The following is a 26,082-nucleotide window of genomic DNA, read 5'->3' on the forward strand; positions in this document are numbered from 1 at the left end:
CTCACAAGGCCAGTCAGGCAGGCACTAAGCCCCAAAATACACCCGCACCATTGCATTACTGAGTGTCCAAAATGACTGGTTGGAGCTGAATCCCTCGTTGTGACGGCAGACATCCACAATATTATGATAATATTATTATTAATAATGATATAAACCTCTCCCGGCACTACAGCGGGATAACCTCTGTCTGCCAACCAGATGCAGAAATTACCCTTCAACCTGACCATGGCAGACAGCCAACAGGTTCACGCTGTTCCCCCCATAACCTCCTCCCTCCCCAACTCCCCCAACCCCCAGCCCAGGGTCGAAGGTCAGACGGAGGGAACAGCTGTATCAATATGGCAGCCTGGCAGTGCCCAGGGCTGTGGGCCCACTGAGGACCAGGGAGAGGCCGGCACCATTAGCACAAAACTCATCCATATCCTCCCGACATCCTCTTTCTCTCCCTCCCTCCCTCCCTCCCTCCCCCCTCCCGCCCTCCCTCCCTCACTCCCTCCTATCTGACTCTGTCTCTCTCTCTCCATCACCCCTGCTGTCATAAGAGACTCCCTCACTCTCTTCTATCTCTCTCTCTTCTCTCTCGGTCTCTCCCCCTCTCTGTCTATCTTGATCTACCTCTCTCTCTCTTCTACCTCTCTCTCTCTTCTATCTCTCTCTCTCTTCTCTCTCGGTCTATCTTGATCTACCTCTCTTTCTCTTCTATCTCTCTCTCTCGGTCTATCTTGATGTACCTCTCTCTCCTGCGGGTTGATGACCTCTACTTCCCACATGATATCCAGTGCCGTCCCAACACAAGGCAACTCCCATCTCTCTCCAAGGCCCCCTTATCAGTGCTCTCTCTCTCTCCCTCTCTCCCTCTCTCCCTCTCTCTCATCCTCTCTCTCTCCCTCTCTCTCTCTCTCTCTCTCTCTACAACATGCTGATGCTCGCTCGGGCCGGCGGCTCCTGCAAAGGGAAGTCGCGCACACGCACGTCCTATCATGCGCGGCAAAACCAGCACAGCGTGGCCACTCTAGCCGTGGACGATAAGCATCTCCTCCACCCCTCCCTCCCCCCCCCTCTATCTCCCCCCTACATCCAGAGCCATGGGATTGCAAATGACGCTGTCACCTCCGCCGATAAGACACCTGGAAGTGGGGTATAGGAGTGGTGGGCGGGTGAGGTGGGGGTAGTGGAATGGGAGAGAGCAGGTCCGGCGGCGGTTGCTGTAGCTAGGCGATAGCGCCGGTGAGCGGGGGGGGGGAGAAGACACAGCTGGTGAGATCATGATAGTGCATCTTTAATGGATCCGCTCCAGTTCAAATAAAGGAGACATTATCTGCGTGTGTGCATGTTTGTGGGTTATGTGTGTGTGTGTGTGTGTGCGGGGTTGGAGAGAGCAGGGGGTGTATGTACCGAGCGAGGGATGCGTGTGCTGAAGGTCAAACTTTTCGAGGTGATGAAGAACAGCAGGGTGTTGATTAAGGGGAAGCAGGGGTGGGCGGGGCTTAGCCAGAGCAGCAGGGGTGGGCGGGGCTTAGGCGGAGCAGAGCTACTGGGGCAGATGCTCCACATTCCATCACACAGGCGGTGGTGTTGGTGGTGGTGGTTAGGGGTGGGGGTGGTGGTGGTGGTGTGGGGTGGTGGTTATGACCTCGATTCTTCTACTTCTTAAAGAAATACGCTGATTGAAACCACGAGACCCCTTCATATTTCACACAGCGAAGCCTTAATTGGTCCTAACGAGTCCCCCCCCCCCCCTTCCGGTCACAAGGTAATGACAGGAAGTGGATGGCAGGGGATTCATGCCGGCCAAGAGCCAGGAAGAGAAACGTGTTGGTGTCGCCACCGTAAACAATATAATTAACTCTTAATGAACCACTCGTCATTACACACATGCTTCCGCACCCACCCAAACACGTGCATGCGTAATAGACACACACGCACATGCAAACACACACACACACACACACGCACAAACACACACAAGTAGGCGCACAAAGATTCATTTAGCCTAATCCATGCTTTATGTTAATGTACAGCTCATTAAAATGTTAGTTAAAAACTCATTAAAATTCACTCGGAGAAGTAATGGCTTCATTACTGTAATACGGTGCAAGCAAGGAAAGACAAGGAAGGCGAGGCGGGGGAGGGGGTTGAGAGAGGGAGCAGGGCGAACGACAGCTTTCTAATCACTTAATTGTGTCTCAAAACGAAGACATTAGCATAATAAATAATGACGCGGCGCGCCCTCGGCCTCATCCTCTCCTGTTACGCGCGCGCAGCAATTAGCCCCGCCACAAGTACGCACGCATTCCCGCTTCAAATGGGTCCTAGGCTCACTCTAGTTCTCACTCTATGTCTATGTGTGTGTTTGTGTGTGTGTTTGTGTGGGTCTGTGTGTGGTCTGTTTCTTTATGGTGGGTGTGTGTGTGTGTGTGTGTGTGTGTGTGTGTGTGTGTTGTGTGTGGGGGTCTGTTTCTGGTGGGGGTCTGTGTGTGTGTGTGTGTGTGTGGTGTGTGTGTGTGTGTGTGTGTGTGTGTGTGTGTGTGTGGTGTGTGTGTGTGTGTGTGTGTGTGGGTGTGTGTGTGTGTGTGTGTGTGTGGTGTGTGTGTGTGTGTGTGTGTGCGCGTGTGCGTGCGTGCAGTCCCTGAGCTGCGTGCGCGGGGGGTGATCCGCCACTGTTCCCGCTCCACGAGCAGCGGATCCTCAGCCAGCTGATGAAGTCCTGGGTGCAGGCAGTGTGTGAGAAGCAACCGCCTGGGTCAGTAGAGCAGCACCACACACACACACACACAACACACACACACACACACACACACACACACAGAAACAGACCCCCACACACACACACACACACACAAAAACACACACACACACACATAAAGAAACAGACCCACACACACACACACACACACACACACACACACACACACACACACACACACACACACACACACACACACACAGAAGGACATCTATATCAAATTGATATATGGTCCCTTTGTGTTATGTTATGTATCTATATTAAATATATATTTGATGTGTTTATTATGTTATGTATATCTATATTGATATATGGTCTGCATTATGTTATGGATCTTTATATTAATATATGGTCTGTATTATGTTATGTATCTTTATATTAATATATGGTCTGCATTATGTTATGTATCTATATGATATTAATATATGGTCAGTCTTATGTAATAATGTATGTGTTCATCCGTAGATGACATCTGCGACTACTTCGGGGTGAAGGTGGCCATGTACTTCGCCTGGCTGGGGTTCTACACCACCTCCATGCTGTACCCCGCCGTCATCGGCTTTGTGCTGTGGATGCTCACCGAGTCAGACCAGGTACACACACACACGCACGCACCGAACACACAACGAAGACACACACACCGAACACACACACACACACACACACACACTGAACACACACACACACACACACTGAACACTGAACACACACGGAACACACACACATGGAACACGCACACACACACACACACACATACACCGAACACACACACAAACACACCCACACTAGGAACACACGTAAATATTAATTAAATAAAGCCACACATACATTTTCAAACCATGGGATTAACCATTGACGATTTTAAATAACAATGACAAAATCAGAAAAGAAAAAATCAATAATACGAAATTCTGGGAGAATAATTGCGATAACAAAAATGCAGTTCCCTTTGTTATTAACCACTACGAGTAGTGGGAGGTGTGTGTGTGTGTGTGTGTGTGTGTGTGTGTGTGTGTGTGTGTGACTGCGTGCGCGCGTGCGTGCGCGTGTGCGTGTGTGTGTGTATATTCGTGTAAGGCTGAGCTGTGCGTAGAGCTAGTGGTTCCCTACGACGTGTCCCCCGGGGCCGTGGCTGACCATGCGTGTGTTTGGCGGTTGTGCAGACGAGCCGGGACATCTGCTCGGTGGTGTTTGCGCTGTTCAACGTGGTGTGGGCCACGCTGTTCCTGGAGCGCTGGAAGAGGAGGGGCTCGGAGCTGGCCTACAAGTGGGGGACGCTGGACAGCCCGGCCGAGTGCCTGGAGGAGCCTCGGCCGCAGTTCAGGGTACGGACCCCCCCCCAAGGAGCTCGGCCTCGGACCCCTCTCTGGCTCCCCTGTTCTCTGCCACCATCTCTTCTCCCTGAATATCCTCATTTACTATTCTCCACTTCTCTCCCTTTCCACTCTTCTCCTCTCCTCTCCTTTCCCTTTCTCTTCTCTCCTCTCCCCTCCTCTCCTCTCCTCGCATTCCCCCTCCTCTCCTCTCTCCTCTCCCCTTCTCTCCTCTCCTCGTCCTCCTCTCCTCGTCCTCCTCTCCTCTCCGCTTCTCTCCTCTCCTCTCCCCTTCTCTCCTCTCCTCACTCCTCTCCTCCTCTCTCCTCTAATGATGTCCTACAGCGCTATTGTCTCTTCCTCCTCTCGCTTTCTCTCCCTTCTCTCCTTCTCTCCTCTCATGTTGTCTCCTCTCCTCTCCCCTTCACTCCTCTCTTGTTGTCTCCTCTCCTCTCCCCTTCTCTCCTCTCCTCTCCCGTCCTCTCCTGTCCCCTTCTCTCCTCTCTTGTTGTCTCCTCTCCTCTCCTCTCCTCTCCTCTCCTCTCCTCTCCTCTCCTCTCCTCTCCTCTCCTCTCCTCTCCCCTCCTCTCCTCTCCTCTCCTCTCCCCTTCTCTCCTCTCCTCTTAATGATGTCCTACAATGCTTTAGTCACACACTCCCTCTTACAGATCTTATTCTGTGTGTGTGTGTGTGTGTCTGTCTGTGTGTGTGTGTGTGTGTGTCTCTGTGTGTGTGTGTGTGTGTGTGTGTGTGCTTGTCTCCTCGTGTGCACCACCCTCCCACCCCCCCAGGGGGTGAAGCGCTGCAGCCCCGTCACCGGCTGTGAGGAGTACTTCTACCCCCCGTGGCGGCGGCTGTTGTTCAGGTGGCTGGTCAGCCTGCCCGTCTGCCTGCTCTGCCTCTGCGTCGTCTTCCTGGCCATGCTGGTCTGCTTCGAGCTGCAGGTCAGACCCCCCCCCCCGGCCCCCCACCTGGCCCCCCACCCTGGCCCCCCACAGTGGACCCTCCAGCACGGTCACCTAGCTTAGCAGAGACGCTTTGAGCCTTAGCTTAGCATAGACAGTGGTGGACATTTCTTCCTCTCCTCTCCTCTCTTGTCCTCCTTTTCGTGTTTAATAATCTTTTCAATAATGATGCCTTCCGCTATTATTGCTTGGTGTCATCATAAAAATACGATATCAATTTTCAATCCGGTGAAAGTGTAGTCATTACTAATAACGTTTAAACTATTACATTATTAAAGCCTTAAGATGTGAGCCTTGTAAAGATAAGGTCAGACAGAAAATACATTCTCCCTCTTGGCTGGCTATCATTTAATGAATTTCACTCCAATAAAAGCTCTTAAATCCTACCTACAGCACCTTTTTAAAAACAATGTTAAACTTCCAGAGGAGAATATTGGGTAATGAATGTCGGACTAATGATCAGATCAAATTGCTATCCCTCTGTAGCCTATTATGCAGTACCGATAAACTCGGTTTTTGTCTCCAAATGCCTCAGTAATCAGAGAGTTCACGTGATCCCTGGCGTGCTGGCCTGGCGTGCTGGCCTGGCATGCTGGCCTGGCGTGCTGGCCCTTGACACCTTCTTGTTTTCCTGCAGGAGTTTGTGATGGGGATCAAAGAAATGCCAAGGCTAGCCCGCTTCATCCCAAAGATCATGCTGGCCATCACTGTGAGCGCGTGTGACGAAGTGTACAGGAAGATAGCCTTCTGGCTCAACGACATGGGTGAGCCACGGCAGGAGCTCTGACGCGTCATTCATTAAAGGGGACGTATTATACCACCAGGTGGGAGTGTGATTAGCCGTTAAACGCCGTTTCGGAAATCGGCCTCTTCTGACATCACAAGTGGGCGTGTCCACCTAGATGTACGACAGGTAGATGAGGAACGTTTGCTACAGTCCACCGGGTAGGCTGGGGGACTGATCTATCCGGCACACATCTAGGTGGACACGCCCACTTGTGATGTCAGAAGAGGCAGATTTTCTAAACACACACCTGGTTGCATGTCATGGGACCTTTAACAATGGTCGTCTTTGGACACAACCACACTCAGAAGAACCCCCAGGACCGAGCTCCGAACCTGGGGAAACAGGGCCGTCTCAGTGGCCGCACCCTCCCTATGGAAGACCCTTTCCCAACCCCATCGGACAGGCTAACACTCTCCCTTCATTGAAACAGGCCCTCAAAACCCCCCTCCTCTAAGACTGCTGTCACCACATAACCTGTACATAACATGTACAAATCGAATGTATTCTTATTGTTGTTACTATTAATCCACAACAAGAAAGAACATCGTTCTCGGAGCGTAAGGCGATACCGTGGGTCATTCTATATCAGCCGTCAAAGTACTAGTCAGGAGAAAGGGCAAGTGGTGGATGTCATGCAGGGAGACGCTTGATGCTGATGTGACTGTGTTCCTACAGAAAACTACAGACTCCAGAGTGCCTATGAGAAACATCTCATCATCAAAATGGTTCTTGTGAGTGTTCACCTATCACGTATTCAACTGCAAAAAATTTAAATATTAAGTGCTATAATAAGCTTACGTTTGTTTTCTCACCAACAAAAAAACTGACCACATTCTCTGCCTCTCTGTCTCTCTGTTCTTCTCTCTCTGTCTCCCTCTCTTGCAGTTTCAGTTTGTAAATTCTTATCTTAGCCTTTTCTACATCGGGTTCTACCTCAAAGACATGGAGCGTCTGAAAGAGGTAGGAGACACCAGAGCATTGGAGCGTTCAGCGCCTGTACTCTCTGTTTCTGTGTGCACCACTGTCCCGTCCATCCATCCATCCATCCATCCATCCATCATTTCATTCATTAATATTCATGTCTGCACCATGTTTGTCTTGGGTCTGTTTCTTCTCTTTACTTTCTGCATGTGTAGGGAGGGATGTATGGATTGAGCCACACAATTGTGTCCTGTTTTTCGGCAGAATTTACTTTGGTTTCGTCCAAGTCAGAATCACTGCTTTATGGCTACATGCCGATGCAGTCTGTTCCCTGATGTAGGGATACTTCAATGAGGTGAAGCCTTAATATAACGAATGACAGTTTCCATAGCATAGTATAGCGTAGCAAAACATAGTATAGTACGGCATCGAATAGTTGAATCATAGTTTAGGGATACTGGATGGGGCACCCTCTTCTCTTCGTCTAAAATAAAATTGTGGATTCTTTGTCTGCTTGCTATTTTTTCTTTCTAGTGTCAGTTGTTCTCAATTTCCTGTGCTTCGGTGTTTAGTTGTTTGCAATCCAATGTTGTATGCATTCATGGCTCTCTCTCATTCTACCTCTGTCTCTCTGCCTGACTGTCTCTCTCTCTCTTTTTCTCTCTCCCCTTTCTCTGTCTCTCTCTCTGTATCTCTGTTTGACCGTCTCTGTCTGTCTGTCTGTCTGTCTGTCTGTCTGTCTGTCTGTCTGTCTGTCTGTCTGTCTGTCTGTCTGTCTGTCTGTCTGTCTGTCTGTCTGTCTGTCTGTCTGTCTCTCTCTCTCTCTCTCTCTCTCTCTCTCTCTCCCCCTCTCTCCCTCTCTCTCTCTCTCTCTCTCTCTCTCTCTCTCTCTCTCTCCCCCTTTCTCTCTCTCTCTCTCTCTCTCTCTCTCTCTCTCTCTCTCTCTCTCCCTCTCTCCCTCTCTCCCTCCCTCCCTCCCCCCCTCAGATGCTGGCCACCCTTCTCATCATCCGCCAGTTCCTCCAGAACGTGAAGGAGGTGCTGCAGCCTTACTTGTACGAGCGCCAGAAGCTGTACGACCTCACCCCACGGGCCCTGTGGGAGCTCTTCTCCTCAGCGCTGCTCAAGTACGCCCGGCTGGCCGCAGGAAAGCCCCAGGCTTCTCCCAGCGACCAGGCCGCACTGGGCCCCGGCCTCAGGGGCCAGAGAGCGGGCCAGGGACAAGCAGAAAGAAGGTGAAATATGAATAAATAATAATAAAAAAATATATATATTATTTAAATAATATAATAGCAAATATATATGAATTTACTTCCAGGCAAGGTACAACAATGTCATTTTCCATCTCCTTTTTTTGTTATTTACAATTGGCCACCCGTTAACTCAGAAAACCTCTCAAGAGATTTTATACTGTTCTTTTTTCCTTTGATTCATTGGACAAAGTTTGAGGTTTTCATTACTTTCTTCCCGGAACGTTATATAAAAATGTACTGTAATGTTAACAAGGTTAACAATGCAACACAACGTTCTCCAACTCAAAAGCGTGGGGAAGGAAAACTTTTTGTATTCCGGTGGCGGCACCGAAGGAGACGAGAGACGATATCTCCGTTCTTTGATTGGAGCGAGGGGAAACGAGTCCCTAAAGTCACGCTCGGGACTGGATATCATTAAAGACTCCTTCGGTCTCCACAGGGTGGGGGAAAACCTGCTTTTAGCTTTGAAACCCCTCCGCTGTGGAACCATGTGCAGGGCTGTCTACAGCGACACATGTCTGAGTCACTCAGATGATCTCGATATTAATTATTTGTAGCGTTAGAATTCAATTGTTTGTTTATTTCTTACACATTGTTGTGTGTGTTTGAGGGAGTGTCGGAACAACAGGCTCTCTTCTAAAAGACGAATCTGAGCGGGAATTCCTGTTTCGAAGCAAGGCTCGTGAAATCCTTCCTGTTTTGAACGGATCTGTGTTGCGGGGGGGTGTGTCCCGGCAGGGAGAAGAAGTGTCTGAACGGGGGCTGCGGGGTCCCGGACGAGGAGGAGGGGGGCGCGGACCGGGACGAGGCAGACAGCGGGCGCTTCAGCGAGGGGGAGACGGAGGAGGAGAGCCTGATGGACTGCGGGCTGAAGCTCAGGAAGGTCAGCTTCATCGAGAAGGTGAGCGCCCTGCGTGCCGCACTGACGCACGCTGGTCCGTCGTAGGGCTGGGCGATCAATCGAATTTAGATCGCGGTTTCGATTTTAGCGTTAAACGATCACAACATTAACATAATCGATTTTTTCAATTTAATTTATTTTTGAAATTATTTATTTTTAAAATTATTTTTTATAGAAAGGGCAGAACAGCTGGATACATATATTTACATTATTTTAGATTGGAACATTTTATTTTTGACCATTTTGTGTATTTTTTTAAGGCGACCTTTCAAAGCTCTGTTATAAAGGTTTTTTTGGGAGAGACATGCTGAATAAATACAAGTTTTCAAACTCAAAAATAATCGTTTTATTAATCGGGATTTCGATATTGACCAAAACAATCTGGATAATGATTTTTCCCATAATCGAGCAGCCCTAGTCTGTCGTCTGTCGTGGGTCTGGGGGACTCACACTCCCTCTGCTGTTTGTTTCCATGTCCTTCTTCGACCACTTCGCTCGTTTTATATCATTATGCGTGTGGAAAACGCGTACAGTTCACTCAAAGGATCTCTGTCCCTCCCCCTTCTCTGTCTCCCCTCCTCATCTCTCCTCTCCTCTCCTCTCCCTCCTCTCGAACGTTGTTGCACTGATACTTCAGGCTCTGGTTTTGGGCGTTTCTTTTCAGTAGTGCTGTCTGAATGGGTTTGCAATCACAAAGGATCTCGCTTATCACCAGCTACGAATCTGCACCCGGGGAAGGAGAACCCAACCCCAGCACAGCTCAGGGATTGGTTTGTCTCTAGTTAACCACTGCTGTCTTTGTAGCGTAGCAGAGTTTTACAATGAAGCATAAGCCAAGAGTACGAAGGTATTATTGGTGCTAAACGCCTTTGACGCTTGAATTTGTAGTTGTATAAAATAAAAATAGAAACTCACACGCATGTGCCAATTTGAAGTCACAGAGAAAGATGCTTCCGCAGTTGTAAACTTGTAAAACCTATTCTGCGAATCACAAATCAAGATCTCGCACGCTCACAATATCGCGACCGTTGCTGCGGTGAATTTGGCACGAAACGCACAAGGCCCGGCCTCCCCCTTTTAGGAACGGTGTAGTCCCGCCCCTTACCTGCCGGCTCCTCCCCCTCCAGGTGGAGCGGCGGGCCTGCAGCGGCCCCCCCATCGACGACAGCTTCCTGGAGGAGGGCAGCCCCACCATGGTGGAGCAGGGCATGGCCTCCGTCTTCCAGATGTGCGACGACGACGACGACAACGGCGTCCATGACATCAAGGAGCCGCACCACGCCGGGGGGGGCGGGTCCACGACGGGGGCGGGGGCGGGGGCGGGGGGGGCGGAGCACGGCGGGGCGCGGCAGAGGAAGCAGGGGCGGGGGGGCCCGGAGAGGGCGGAGCCGAGGGCCAAGCGGGAGTCGTGGATCGACCCCCCGGAGGAGCGGGAGAACAAGACGCTGACGCAGGCGGAGGTGGAGAGCTGCATGCAGACCTACGAGGTAGGGGGGGGCCCGGGGCCCGGGGCCTCTCTTCTAAAAGGGAGCCTTAAAGGGGTGATACTAAGCCGCCGTGTCACCAAAACAGAGGAAAAGGCAGGCTTTGTAGCGGCTAATCACACTCATACCCGGTGGCATGATGTCATAATATCACCCCTTTAAAGGAACCCTCGTTGCGTTCAATCAATGAAACGCCCATATCCGGATAACATTTAGGGCATTCAGCAGATGCTTTTATACGAAGCGACTTAGGCCCATTTCTACCCCTTACCCCTTCCCCTTACCCCTCCCCCTTGTTTTGAAGGGGTAAGGGGAAGGGGTAAGGGGTATAAATGGGATTGGGCCTTAATGGGCCCAATCACATTTCTACCCCCTACCCCTTACCCCTTACCCCTTCCCCCTTCCCCTTACCCCTTCAAAACAAGGGGGAGGGGGAAGGGGGAAGGGGTAAGGGGTAGAAATGGGATTGGGCCTTACAGTGGTTAATTCACACATTCTCGTGTTCACACACCGACGGCCACGCAGGGCGACAGCCAGCTCGTCGGGAGCAGTCAGGGTGAGGTAAATGGTGTATTCCCCCCTCCTCTCAGGACACGTTCGGGGACTACCAGGAGATGTTCGTCCAGTTCGGCTACGTGGTGCTGTTCTCCTCGGCCTTCCCGCTGGCCGCGCTGTGCGCGCTCATCAACAACATCATCGAGATCCGCAGCGACGCCTTCAAGCTCTGCAGCGGCCTGCAGAGGCCCTTCGGCCAGAGGGTGGAGTGCATCGGCCAATGGCAGGTCAGACGCACGGGGTTTCTGATTGGCCGATGTGTGGGTCAGACACACGGGTGGGGGGGTCAGGGATCCGATTGGCCGATTCAGGGTGACCTCGTGCCATCGGGTCACTCGCAGAATGTGTTCTTGTGACGGGTTGTGTGTCCGACGGCAGGGAGTGACGAGGGGAATTGTTACTGGAGGGGAGGTAGCTTGCAGCTCCGCCCCCAAGCCTTACATGGACTTCCTCCCTGAACGAGGCAAGATGTCTCCCTTCAATAACGATTCCTCTCACCCCTCCCTGTATTCTGCCTCGGTGGATGAATAGAGCTGAAGGAAAGTAACAAATAACTTAAAAAAAGTTTTAAAAAAATAAAACAGACTAAGGGTGCACAAGTTGTGCATTTTTATTTGACTGATTTAAACGTAAGGTTGGACTGAGCTGCTTCTTCTCGCTCCTCAGACGGCCATGGAGGCCATGGGTCTGATCGCCATCATCGTCAACTGTTACCTGATTGGACAGTGCGGCCAGCTCCAGCGCCTCTTCCCCTGGCTCAGCCCCGAGATGGCCATCATCTCCATCGTCATCCTGGAGGTACACCACCCTATACCACCCTATACCAGTCCCTCTTCAATCCGCCCTATAGAGTCGTGGTTTGGCAGACGTTAATACGTTGAGCTTTGCCTGACTGTTAGATGGTAGTTGTGCTAGACTGCTCTGTTCTCCACTTAATTGTATTCACATCTCGGAGACAAAGGAGGATTCTGAGTCAGTAGTGTAGGCTTTGGGAGCTCACTGTACCTTTTTTGTTTCTTGAAGAGCCAGTGAACCCACTGTTTCAGCTGTGATCCAAACACAGAGATTTCAATAAACTGGGTACTAATTTCAGCAACAGTTATACAATGACATAGAATACCTGGTTGACGATCATATAAGACAAATGACCACAAAAAGAAAACAGTTTTCAGTTCACTGGCTCTTTAAGGCAATTCCATATTCACAGTACTTTGACCGGCAAATGAGAAATACACACAACCGTGGGAAAATGTAGATCAACGTAATGCCCTGCATTAAGGCTCCTTCATCCAAAGCAACAGCACAGGTTCACAACGTTTGTTTGTGATACTATTAGCTCTAGTAGCGCACAGGGCTCAAAATAACCCTTCAAACGTTGGCGGAGGCGTTGCTATATGTGGACACAGGTGGACAGCCTGGAGCTCTGTCCTGGCCTGGTAATGCAGCCAGGCCTGGGAGAGAGATCATGTTGTGACCCAAATCTAGTTTTGGGTTACAACATCATAACAAATGGGTTTGATGTCTGTTTCATTCTGAATCCACATCCTCCCCTCTCCGTGTGTGTGTGCGCAGCACTTTGCGGTCCTGCTGAAGTACATCATCCACGTGTCCATCCCTGATATTCCCAACTGGGTGGAGGAGGAGATGGCCAAGCTGGAGTACCAGCGCAGAGAGGCCTTCAAGGTAAACCAGCTTTGTTATGAAATACCCTGGCTCCGGAAAAAAAATATCTTTTGGAGAGCAACCAAGAAATGAATATGAATGAAGGCTAATTTCTTAATTTCCATATGAACATAACAAGTTTATTCAGATTGGCATCGATACATTCTTAAAACTGTGAAAACATTGAAACAAAATATGGCCAGCCAAAATACACACACACACACACACACACACACACACACACACACACACACACACACACACACACACACACACACACACACACACACACACACACACCCCTTGTTTTAACTGCTGGGATCCTTTGCTCACCTCCTACCACTAAACTACATTTCCCATAAACCCTATCCATCACCATCCATTCATTAAAACCTTGTTCCGCCCACAACATTCACCGCCTGTGGTGATTGGACGAGGATAACCCCCAAAGCGCCTGTTCGGCCACCTGATTGGCCGTCTCTCCTGTCGTTGCAGAAGCACGAGCGGCAGGCGCAGCAGCACTACCAGCAGCTGCAGCGGCGCAAGCGCGAGGAGGAGGAGCGGCAGCGGCAGGCGGAGCACGCTGCCCGCCGCGAGAGGGAGCGCGGCGAGGGCAAGGGGGGGGACGGCGCCTCCGGGGGCGGCGGCGGCGGAGGCGGGGGGGACCACCACCACGACAAGTCCCACGGCAGCAAGTCCCGCTCCTCCGGCGGGGGCGGGGCCAGTGGAGGAGGCAGCGGAGGAGGCGGCGGGAGCGGCGAGAAGCCCAAGCGACCCAGCTCGCTGCTGGCCAACAACAACGTGATGAAGCTCAAGCAGATCATGCCGCTGCAGGGCAAGTTCTCGTCGGGCGCCGGTGCCCGCTCGCCCCAGTCGCCCACGGGCGCCGAGCCCAAGCTGCCGGGCTTCCTGAGCTTCAAGTTCCTCAAGTCGCCTGAGAACAGGAAGGAGGCCACCGCCGCCGCCACGACGTCTTCCTCTTCGTCGTCGTCCTCGGTGCACGGGAGCGGCTCCCAGGAGCGCTCCCAGTCGCCCAGCAAGGCCTTCAACCCCGGAAAACTCTTTAACTTCGGGAAGACGGAGGGCGGGGCCTGTGTGAACGGAGGCTCCTCCTCCTCCGACGGCGGCCGGCTGCCGTCCCGGGCGGACTTGAACGGCGTGCCGGACGAGATCCCGGCGCCGGGGTGCAACGGGGGGCCGGAGAACGGCCACCCCTCCTCCGACCCGGACCACAAAGCCTAGGAGGGACCCCGAGGTCCGGGTCCCGTCCGCGTCGGAGCAGCGAGGCGCTTACTGTGAAAAGGAGGAGGAGACACACGACCCCCGCGCCGGAACAGGGGCGTGTCCGCGCCCGGGCAGCAGAACCACGACGAGGAGGGAGGGGGCTAGGAGGGAGGAGGCTAGGAGGGAGGAGGCTAGGAGGGAGGGGACGAGGAGGTAGGGGACAAGGAGGAGGAGAAGGGGAGGAAAGGTGGTTCGGCTGCGGTGGAATGCTTTTATTTTCCTTTTTTTTGGCTGATGGACAAAAACACACACGAGTCGTCCCGGGAAAAAGACATAAGCCCTGCTGTCATGCCCCCAAACGCACACGAGGAACACACACGCATGCACGCACTCACGCGACACACATGCACGCACACACACACACACACACACACACAGAGAGACACGCACGCACATAGACACACTCACATAGACACACACGTCTGCAATACATAAAGAAATGCATGAGCTGCGTTTCGGATCTTTTGAAGCCTTTAAAGCGCCGAGAGCTGTACTTCTTGGTTTTCTGGGGGTCAAACATGTTAAGTGTCTCCGTGGCCCTGCCGCTAGAATACGACCAGAGCGAAGGGAGAACAGGAAGGAAACGCAGGTTAAATCAGCTAACACTGAGCACTGCTAGCTCAAATTAAACCGACTATAATTAGATAATATCAGTCTCATTTTTAACTTTGAGGGAATCCTGGACCCTTCACTTTTATACTCAAGTGTAAATTTAGGACAAGCAATATCAATCTGCGTTTTAATCCCAAACTGTTCTGCAAAATTAGATCAATCATCACACAAACCCCCAAAACCATAACACGGTGGCTTTTTAAACCACTCTTTAGGAGTTCTAGTTTATTTTGAAGGTACTAGCTTTCTCAACAGCATCACATCCCAGCATCACAAACCCTCATTCATATCAAGAGGCAATATCAGAGTCCTTCTGACGGGGCTGGGGAGAGAAACCGCTTCCTAGAGAACTCTGTCGTTTCAAATCAATACGCAGAAGGATACGGGGGGAGGGAGGGGGGGGGTCGAGGCTGGGAAGATTTCCTCATCAGGGCCTGTGGGCGTGGCTTTGAGTGAAACCTTCCAATGAAGGTGTGTGTTTGTTTGTATGTACGGGGGGGGGGGTAACATTTGCACTAAATCCAAACACCCTGCTCAGTAGAACCCCATCTTTCTGCGTGGGGGGGGGGGGGGGGCTCATAGCATTATGCAAGAGTTTCTTTAAACCGTCATTACACAGACAATGCTGTTGTTGTCAAAGCAGTTTTTTATTTTGTTACTTTATGATTGTAGCTCTGTTTTAATTTGAACTACATTTTTATACATACCGTTTCCTGTATTCCTTGCAATGTATGGGGTTACTTTCTCTCTTTTTTTTTTACCAAAACAGTGCTTTTTTTATATTTGTTTCAGTAAAGTGAACTATACAGAATAATGTGTTCATGTCATTGGATATAAATGCGGTATATGAACTATCATTTAGTCACTACCTTACCACTATTTCGGTTCCGTAGTGTCTCCAGCAGGGGGGGCAATAGAGCTGCAAATGAATCGTTGCCCAGCGAAATGTTTCGTCCAATCAGTTGATGGGGTTTAAGAAGTGTAAAACCCCAGCGTCTCTATGAATGAAATGCAGTGGTGAGGGGACACACAAACACATACACACACAGTCACACACACAAACACAGAGGGCCTGTTGCACTGCAAAGTTTAGCAACGGAAATGTAAACTATGCATCTCCTGACCCTCGCCTCTGACAGACTTCTTTGCAATAACACGGTTGTTGTGGGGGACTTCACGGCCCTACTCATGTCTAGGTTAGCGGTCGCCTGTTTCTCTACGATGCCTAGTTGCAGTACCTGTATCGATGTGTTCCCTCGATGGTTTCCATCTGTGTTACTGGTTGGTCATCATTTGAGAAGGCACAGACCTATGGTTCAAAAGATGAGGGAAAGCCCTTGACTTAACATCCAGCTGCATAAACATTCACCCATCTTTCCCCCTCTGTTTCTTAATGGGGGCTATGGGGAACACAGAGGCAATCAACATGTTCTGCTCCAATACACTCCCTTCCTCTATCAGATGTTTGTCTCTTCAGCTTTGCAGCCAAACTTTACAATATCGAAGTTGTCTAACATCTTTTAACACAGTGAGGCAAAACCATTTTTCAATGCAATAAGGGAAAAAATGGCTTTTCGTTTATCGTCTTGTTTTTCCACATTTGAAAGTCATTGTCATGATTGTATATTGGGTAGAGCGAGCGCCTCTCCTTTTCCACCTCCCTGTCATGTAGGACCCATCTCCCTGATCACAGACGGCCCAGTGTGACTGTCCTCCGCTGAGCTTAGGACTTTGAGCAGGACTTGTCAATAACATCGTTCATTCCTACAGCTTTCGCCCTCTTCGGTTAGGTTACAATGTGATCATTGTTATTCCGACGGGGATGATTGACCTAAGACGTGAGGAAGAGTGCTAATTAGCGTTCTCAGTCACTGTCTCGGTGCTCTAACGCGTGATCCTACTCCCATCACAAAAACATAACGTTCAAAAGCTAGTTTAGACTAAACTGACACCGCCAAACCCCCCTAACACTCGCTACTCTGCAGAGGTCTCTGTGTCGACGGCTGAGAACCACCGTGAGTGGCCGTCCCCGGATTCAATATCAGCTGTTTCTGTTTCTGTTTTCTGATCGTTTCTGTGTGTAACCACGGTGTACGCGCTCCGTTTACCTTTGGAGCCGGTGGGGTGGAGGCGGTGGGTGGGGGTCCCGGGAGCCTGGTTGGTGGGACGCGGTCCACGGCGGTTGTGTGGCCGTTGGAGCTGAAGACGTCCGCGCGTGAAAGCAGCGCTTACGGAAAACCTATCATATGCTCTTCCAATGTACCACTGTACAAAAAAAAACTTTTCAAGATATGATTCTGGGAAATTGGATTATTTATTTCTGTTAATTTATTTTGTCATATTTTTGTAAGACATGAGAAATAGATAATAAAATAATTTCAAAATGTATGACTTTAAAAGATTGTTCTATCCCTTGCAAATATGGACACTTTCTCTATCATGGAAGGAAGTTAAATCTCAGGAAAGTTTCCAAACCTTCCATTAAGACGTATGGGAAATGTATAACTGGTTTTCAATCATTCAGTGGCCATTGGCATAGGCCTACGTTGTAGATTGTGTGCTTTAATGATTTGTCTATTCCTGAACTTGATTCTACTTGAACTTGATGGTAACAAGATGCTAAATACTAACCTGGGATTTATTCTGTCTGAACAAGGTTATTAATATTTAATTTGAGATATTGTATCTATAAAGTCGGATTTGTATTGTACATCAAGTTATATGTGGAAAAACGCATTCATTATAACAATTACATCATCGTAGGCGAATCACCGGTGTCGCTCGAGTCGTAATACCGTAATTACCGTAATGCGTGTCCCTCAAAGCACAAATTATGAGTCTGCTCTTCACGCACCGTGGCACATATGAGCAGACCATAATTAGTGTTTTGAGCGACACGGGTTTATTATACGATGATGCGTCAAAGAAAAGGGGAAAATCGCTCTTTAACTCTGGTCTTAAGTGGTAATTCTTCAGGCCAATTCTTAATTCATAGTAATTTGCAAAGTACTTGGGTAAATTGATTCGGCTATTAACACACACACAACCAGGGGCTATTCTCACCACAGTATCACCACACGCCTCCCTCCTACTCAGACTGTGTAGAAGCAGTGGCACTCCGTGGGTACCTTCAACTTCGGCGCGATAAGGAGGATTCAGTAGTGGTAGGAGAACGCGGTCTAAGATCAGTACAAGAGTTACCTGTCCACACGTGATGGAGGAATGTCAGCTGGACGACCTGCGGGTTATCCCGGCATTAAAGTATTCAACATATTTGCGAAAAACACATTTGATAATGACTTTGAACCAAAACATCCGCTAAGATCTTAAAATTAAAAAAAATCATAATTTCCAAGCTCAACTTTCCATGGAACTTTCTGCCCCTTTGCAACTAACTGTAGATAAGGCAAATAATAAATACATGACCATGAAATGAATTTCAATCCATATTTATTGCAGCAAAGCTAAAAGGAATACGTCCATTCCTAGTAAATAACATGAGGCACAGCCTAAGGAGTCGCAGAACAGTCTAACGAAGAAGCAGAAGCCCGACATGGTTCTAGGCTTTAGGATCAGACACGTGTTTATATTGCATGGTTAGGAGGAAGATGAGAAACCACGGAGCCGACCCACATCGCAGCGTCTACGGCTGTAAGACCGGAGAGGTGGCGTCGCAGTTCATTTGCTGGGCAGTGTTAATTCGATTAGAAAAAGAGGGGTTGTACCGTCTGTTTGTGGCATCAATTGGTGCACTCAAATGCACAAATGCTTCATTTGTGTACTCCAGGGCGATTCCTATAATTGTAATACCCTTAAACACCCGGGATCCGTCTACTGTAAACCTCACCCTGCCAGCTCAGTCTCTGCCTGCCAACAGATGGGGCATCTGCATCAGCCTCTTTGATTAACCGTGGCATGTATACAGATGTGTGTAATCACTGTGTACCCGCCCTGTCGGAAGAGCAGAGTAGAGAATGGCAGCAGACAGCCGTCATAAGACCCTGGCCGGGGGAACGGCCCGTTACAAAACCTTTGAAAAGACTTGCCGGTAACAAAACACAAAGCGTTGCCAGAAATGTCCACGGGCATGAAACGTTTGACATCGAAGGCAGAAACAATGTTGTTTAACTTGAGAAACTACTTCTGGCTCTGGCCCTTATTCATCTGTCCTCATGACTCCGCCCTCCCCATCTACACTCTGACCCTAACATGGGTTCTTAAGTCTCAACCACCTGTGCAGTGCCTCATTGTGCAATCAGAGATTCAGATTCAGCGTCACTGTAACTTTAATGCTAAAAGAAAACGGGTGAAGAACTGAATCTGTTAGACCACACACCTTTTGGAGGAACCTTGGCCCATCCCCACTTGTGTTAAGACATGAGCTAAAAGGGGGCTAGCTCCAGAATTCCTCCAAAATCCCAAAACAAAACATTGACCAAAGGAAAACGTAGATGCATATTTTATATTCCAAGTTTAAAATAATAAAACGCAAACGAGCAATCTCCAATGTTACGTGCCGTTCTTCACAGTGCAATCTTGGGTCTTTTATATTGAATGGTAAGGATATATGTGGCAGTGCCCCCTCCCTCCACAAGGTGGGGCACCAGGGCTGGCAGGAAGCTCAGAGCCAAACACCAATAGCCTCAATCAGATGAAAGAATTAAAACACCACAATTCAAAAAATCTCGACGGACTCTTTCCAGTAATGTTTGACAGTATAGGTTTTGCTATCCAGCACTGGAGGTTTTTAATTACAGTGTTAATTCTGAAGTTAACTGGGGGTCGAGTCTGTCCCTCACGGTTCCAGATGCTTTCAGCATTTCCTTCCACTTGATACATACTTACATAGTTACAACTCATGCAGGCAAACCACTGCACATACGACATTTACAAAGAATAAAAAAAAAAAACGACGCAAAAACCAGCAAAGCCGTGAAGAGCTCTGCTGGTTAAGAGCTGGTCAGGGGTTCACCGGACATCCCCACGTTGCACTGTACACGTCATGTCACACAATCGGCTCATTCGTAAGACTTCTTTTGAACTATTAGAAGGGGGCGATATCAATTTGGATCGTTTCTAATTCGGTGAATGGTTAAACCACTGGTCGAGCACTCGGTGCCTAATGGTTACGGCGTCAGCGTCCTCCTTGGGTTAAGGCGTTCACACACACCGTAGTCCTGTTCACCACCATCATCATCATCAGACCGGGACGAGTATCAATGAGCCCACGTCCACCGAGTGGGCGGAGCCTAGCTCTAGCACGGGACGGCTCCATGCTGGGACATGTACACCGCAAATACAGAAACAACAGCGCTAAACCGGGGACCAGTCGTCATTTATGTAGGCTATGCCCTGTAGACAGACGAACAAACACACAGTCACACACACACACACTTATGAGTCCTCATTCATCTCTTGGCTGTCTGTCCTGGCGATCTTCCTGGGCGGCGCAGGACTGTCTCCCTCCCCCTGTTCCTGTTCCCGCTTCTTGGCGGCATTCTGTTGACGAAAGAAGCGAGGTGGAGAAAAGTCAGACGATGCCTCAGCATTCGGTTCATGATGGTGGCAGCCTCAAGTGATACGACGGTGTGATTGGAATCCCCTTAAACTCGATGGATGCATAAGAGAACTTTACCATCCTTGTATGAATGATTGACGAAAAAACATTGCCTGTGCGACACCTCATGGCCACTTTAAGCACATGACAGACTGGCAGCGTTTACCAAGCATCTTTAGAGAGATAATGAAAAATCGGGTGTTCATGATTCTTAGAGGGAAACTTCCACCTCCATCCTTATGGAACGATTTGTATGCAAATGTTCATCAAAATACGTCACTTAATTTGAGAGAGTAAAGACTCTCTAGCTGTAAGGAACATTAATACCAAAGACCTTTTCAGCCAACTTGTCACAAGTAAAGAAGGCAACATCATTTGTGATATTATTAGAAATTATATTTCCACAACAATTAAGAAACGGTGGTTCTGTGCGTGATGTACCTTTTTGTCCCACTGCTGATGAAGATATCGCAGAAGGATGTTGGTTTTCTCTGTCACAATAACTGCAAAGGACCCAAAACACACACTTCAGCTCCTCTCCGACCAACAACATTCACACTCCACTATGTATTAAACCTTGTTTACTTTTGAACGCATGTTTCTTTTGCATGTTTTTTTTATTTTTATAGTTGTGATAAAAACAGTGAATCCCGATCCTTTTCCGGCGATGGCTGGGACCCAACATCCCCGGCTCTTTGAATTTCTGTGTGCATTTGCCTGCCTACACGGTGATACAACCCCCCCACCATCTGTCAGTGATATCAATGTCCCGGTGGGCGTAGGGTTGCCGCATCTCCGCACACTTCAGTGCTTCCTTTATGTCTAGGATTCGTAAGTCAATCTGTTCATATGTACTAGACCTCTACAGGACCTATGCTGTGTTTAACCCAATTTTTACATAAAAATGCACCATCAAATTTCTAGCACTTAAAACAAGTCAGCAATCTCCTGCCACGCCATGTGCCTATCGGGCCAACCTACATGGGGCCCTGACCCCAAGGTGGGGGCCCTGTAGAGGGCTCAGTACTCACTCTGTTCTGAGGGGTATTCACGGGTGGGCAGGTAGACTGACGGCCTCCGGTTCTGCAAAACAACAACCCAATGAACCCTTCATATCATTGTACAATACATGGTACCAGCACAATCCTCGCCCTGTCTAAAGTTCACAACCCACTGAAATGCAGACTAAAGCCTGAACGTCGACAGATGTGATTCGTAGTGGGCTACAGTACTTACAGAGGCTTTGCAAACGGAGTCTGCATGGAATCGGCTGAAGTTACTCTTGTTGTAGACAGGAAGCCCTTTCAAAAAGTCAGCCTGTGGGAAGAACATGGTGAGATGAGCAGTGCCTCGAGATGCAGCAAAATGAAAGTGGATGTGTCATGCTTTATTTCCCTCGATTTGAGGATGAAATGCATTTCGGAGTCACCCCATTACATTACAAAGCATTTAACAATTATTTTACCCTGTATTTTTAGCATTCATTGTATTCATACATTAACATTCCAACACTTAACTCGTAGCGATTGGCTAAGGCAGGTAGAGTGAGTCATTGGTGTGATTCAATCAAACCAATGTATGTGCAACCAGTGTTGAATGTCGAGTTCTCCAATGATGTTGTCAGTAAATGAATAGGCGACGATACCAGTTTGACAACTGGATCCGGTGTTGTGTCGAGATCTGTTTCCCCGTCGAGATGTGTTTCCCCTAGTCCCCGCCCCGTCCGAAATTACCCGAAAAGGCCCTCTGTTCCATAGGAAAGGAGGCTCACACATCTTTCAAATTCATACTGCTGACTTATTTCCCCACAAGAGATAAGTGCTGTGATTTTCAGGCTGATATCATTCAATTTGACCATTTAGAACAGGGGGAACGCATCCTGACAGCTTGGAATATTACTGTCAGATACTGTTCCCCCTCTGTTCCATAGTAAAGGAGGCTCACACATCTTTCAAATTCATACTGCTGACTTATTTCCCCACAACAGATAAGTGCTGTGGTTTTCAGGCTGATATCATTCAATTTGACCATTTAGAACAGGGGGAACGCATCCTGACAGTCATTATCTGGGACTAGGGGAAACACATCTCGACGGGGAAACAGATCTCGACACAACACCGGCCACCCTGAAATCACTGCCAACAGTCGGGCGTTTCCTTAACATTGAAAGCGATTGAGTACATGTTTCAATACTTGGCAGACGTGGCGTCCAAGGGAACTGTGTGTAAAACCCTTAAAAATACCAAGTGTCTAAGTGTCTAAACGCCCTGGTCAGCAGTGATACAATGAGCCCCAAGTGCCCGAATCAGGGTCCAGTGTGGCGTGGGGCTGGGGGGGGACAGCCAGGGAAGATCCAGCAGGAGAGCCTAGCAGCTAGCTCCCTGAAGTTCCCAGCCGGCGTTCATGTCTCCGCGGCTTACTACGTGACACGTGTGTGCGGCTCGTCCACCGTGTCCACGGGGAAGAGTTACCTTTTCCATGGCCCTGGGAAGGAGTGATGACGCACTATCCCCGGCGTGTGTGGCGGCTGGTCCCGTGTGTCTGCTGCTGTGTCGGTCGTGATAGTAGCAAGCGGTGTGTGCGGCTAGCCGAGGTAGCCCGGGTCCTAGCCGAGGGGGCTGTTCACGGAGGTCCTTTGGCGGAACAAAACGATACACCTCAAGTGCACATCGCTCCTTTCATCCATTCGGTCCTCGAATCGATCAAACCGTTATCCCCCCGTGGCTGAATGTGTTCTACATGGGTCACAATGTGAGTTAGCTGGTGGTTAGCACTGGACTGGGCTACTCCGGCTAGCCTAGCATGATGGCTGGATGGTGGCGACGCTTTCTGAAGCCACACCCCCTCGAGTGTTGATTGGCTGTTGCAACCACGTGGTGTAGGGTGCATCCAATCCGATCTCATTTGACCAGTGAAGGATAACTGGTTGATCAGAAACATAATAAACGAACTTTTTGAATAATAAAGGGTTACACCATGTTACAAAACATAATTGTTGTTTTTTATTGGTCGTCATGAAAAAAAACATAAGGGGTAAGGCCGCGTTCACATCTAGCGTTTTTTTTTAAATCTGCCAGCGCTTGTTTTACATTATATCCCTATGGAGCAGAGCGTTTCTGGAAAAAGTCACGGACGCTTTTTTAAACGTCTCTCCCAGCGTTTTTTTCTGCCATACGGAGCGTTGAAAAAAGTTCAACTTTCTGGAAGAAAGCGACCGACGTCAGGCGTCTTTTGGGCAACTGACCAATCACAAGCGGAACATTGACACTTCGTCACGAAGGAAACTCTCAACTGTCAAAACAAGAAACAATGGCGGACAAATCACTCGGGAAAGGGCCGGTTGAGCAATTAATAGTTTTAATCACAGAATATTTCGAGATCTACGACATGCCTAATGGGCTCTAGCCTGGATACGTAGTAGGCGAGTAACGTCGGGTCTAGAATGGGTTCACTGCTAGGCGATAGAAAAAAAATGCTCTCGGCGCTTTTAGGACAAAATACGCTGCCAGCTTTTTTTTTGGTTGAAAAAACAGTCGGCTCAACTTTTTCCTATTGCAAAAAATGCTAAATGTGAACACGGCCTAACACTGTTGTTTTTCATTGGTCGTCATGAAAAAAAACATAAGGGGTAACATTGTTGTTTTTTATTGGTCGTCATGAAAAAAAACATAAGGGGTAACACTGTTGTTTTTTATTGGTCGTCATGAAAAAAAACATAAGGGGTAACACTGTTGTTTTTTATTGATCGTTATGAAAAAAAACATAAGGGGTAACACTGTTGTTTTTTATTGGTCGTCATGAAAAAAAACATAATACTGTTGTTTTTTATTGGTCGTCATGAAAAAAAACATAAAGGTTAACACTGTTGTCTTTGTCAAATAAAATATACCACTGGAGACTCAATTTCTGTGGAAAACATATTATCTTTAATTTTAAACGTGATGCTATTGCATATCATATATGTCATATATGACCTCAGACATATATAACTTCGATATCTCAGTGGGAAGTGGAGAGAGCTGTGATCTTTCCTCCTGGAGACCGGGGTTACACTGTCGATATTTATCAAATAAAACATAGGGGGTGATACTGTTGTTTTTCTTTGGTCGTCATGAAAAAAAACATAAGGGGTAACACTGTCGTTTTTATCAAATGAAACATAAGGGGTAACACTGTTGTTTTTTTATTGGTCGTCATGAAAAAAAACATAAGGGGTAACACTGTTGTTTTTTATTGGTCGTCATGAAAGAAACCTAAGGGGTAACACTGTTGTTTTTTATTGATCGTTATGAAAAAAAACATAAAGGGTAACACTGTTGTTTTTTATTGGTCGTCATGAAAAAAACCATAAGGGAAATAATAGAAATACACAGATACATTTTAATGTCATTTATATCCTCTTTATTGATGATTGATTATTGTGTAATGTCATCGCCTCGGTGGTGCAGTGGAGTGCACTCTGCCTAACCCACTGGAGACTCAATTTCTGTGGAAAACATAATATCTTTAATTTTAAACGTAATGCTATTGCATATCATATATGTCATATATAACCTCAGACATTATTAATTTAGATATCTCAGTGGGAAGTGGAGAGAGCTGTGATCGTTCCTGCTGGAGACCGGGGTTCAAGTCCGGTTGATGTCATCTGTTGGAATACTCTTATCTCTATTTCATGCGAATTATAAAGTCAAGTATAACCTTTGTGATGACTATTTCCAGTGTCTTGATGGTGCATTGATAAGTTCGGAGGTTAACACTCTAAATAGCTCAGGTTCGGATCCCCGCAAAAACGTTGACAGGGGTACCACTATCGTAACGTATTGGTCAACATGGAAAAAACATGAGGGGTTACACTGTCGATATTTATCAAATAAAACATAGGGGGTGACACTGTTTTTTTCTTTGGTCGTCATGAAAAAAAACATAAGGGGTAACACTGTCGTTTTTATCAAATGAAACATAAGGGGTAACACTGTTGTTTTTTTATTGGTCGTCATGAATAAAAACATAAGGGGTAATACTGTTGTTTTTTATTGGTCGTCATGAAAAAAAACATACGGGGTAACACTGTTGTTTTTTATTGGTCGTCATGAAAAAAAATATAAGGGGTAACACTGTCGTATTTTATTGGTCGTAATGAAAAAAAACATATTAAAAAAAAGAAGAAAATTGTCCTTCTCAAATAAAATATAAGGGGTATCACTGTTGTTTTTCATCAGTAATCATGGGAAAAAAACATAAGAGGTAACACTGTCGATATTTATCAAATAAAACATTGGGGGTAACACTGTTGTTTTTCTTTGGTCGTCAAGAAAAAAAACATAAGGGGTAACACTGTTGTTTTTTATTGGTCGTCATGAAAAAAAACATAAAGGGTAACACTGTTGTTTTTTATTGGTCGTCATGAAAAAAAACATAAGGGGTAACACTGTTGTTTTTTATTGGTCATCATGAAGAAAACGTAATGGTTAACACTGTTGTTTTTTATTGGTCGTCATGAAAAAAAACATAAGGGGTAACACTGTCATTTTTTATTGGTCATCATGAAGAAAACATAATGGTTAACACTGTCGATATTTATCAATTAAAACATAGGGGGTAACACTGTCGTTTTTATCAAATGAAACATGAGGGGTAACACTGTCGTATTTTATTGGTCGTAATGAAAAAAAACATATTAAAAAAAAGAAGAAAATTGTCCTTCTCAAATAAAATATAAGGGGTATCACTGTTGTTTTTCATCAGTAATCATGGGAAAAAAACATAAGGGGTAACACTGTCGATATTTATCAAATAAAACATTGGGGGTAACACTGTTGTTTTTCTTTGGTCGTCAAGAAAAAAAACATAAGGGGTAACACTGTTGTTTTTTATTGGTCGTCATGAAAAAAAACATAAGGGTTAACACTGTTGTATTTTATTGGTCGTTATCAAAAAAAAACACAAGGGGTAACACTGTCGTTTTTTATTGGTCGTCATGAAAAAAAACATAAGAGGTAACACTGTTGTTTTTTATTGGTCGTCATGAAAAAAACCACA

At 47.6% G+C, this 26,082-nt stretch overlaps 2 protein-coding genes across 2 annotated transcripts; one reads left to right on the forward strand and one right to left on the reverse strand.

Annotated features, from left to right (window-relative positions):
- Positions 1 to 225: 225 nt before the first annotated feature.
- Positions 226 to 13,829, forward strand: LOC130393524 (anoctamin-8-like). The gene is made up of 14 exons (XM_056604195.1): positions 226 to 310; positions 3,212 to 3,339; positions 3,910 to 4,071; positions 4,851 to 5,003; positions 5,662 to 5,788; positions 6,487 to 6,542; positions 6,697 to 6,771; positions 7,720 to 7,967; positions 8,724 to 8,886; positions 10,014 to 10,373; positions 10,961 to 11,152; positions 11,592 to 11,723; positions 12,498 to 12,608; positions 13,083 to 13,829. Exons 1-14 carry the CDS (start codon positions 226 to 228, stop codon positions 13,827 to 13,829), a joined length of 2,739 nt encoding a protein of 912 aa, XP_056460170.1.
- A 4,078-nt stretch (positions 13,830 to 17,907) lies between these two features.
- On the reverse strand, positions 17,908 to 22,915 carry dda1 (DET1 and DDB1 associated 1). Its single transcript, XM_056604115.1, has 5 exons — positions 22,512 to 22,915; positions 21,277 to 21,357; positions 21,072 to 21,123; positions 20,482 to 20,543; positions 17,908 to 19,982 (listed from the first exon to the last, which is right to left on the reverse strand). Exons 1-5 carry the CDS (start codon positions 22,518 to 22,520, stop codon positions 19,878 to 19,880), a joined length of 309 nt encoding a protein of 102 aa, XP_056460090.1. The 5' UTR covers positions 22,521 to 22,915; the 3' UTR covers positions 17,908 to 19,877.
- Between the last annotated feature and the right edge of the window lie 3,167 nt (positions 22,916 to 26,082).

The sequence above is a fragment of the Gadus chalcogrammus genome, chromosome 12, assembly GCF_026213295.1.
Source record: "Gadus chalcogrammus isolate NIFS_2021 chromosome 12, NIFS_Gcha_1.0, whole genome shotgun sequence".
NCBI classification, from domain to species: domain Eukaryota; kingdom Metazoa; phylum Chordata; class Actinopteri; order Gadiformes; family Gadidae; genus Gadus; species Gadus chalcogrammus.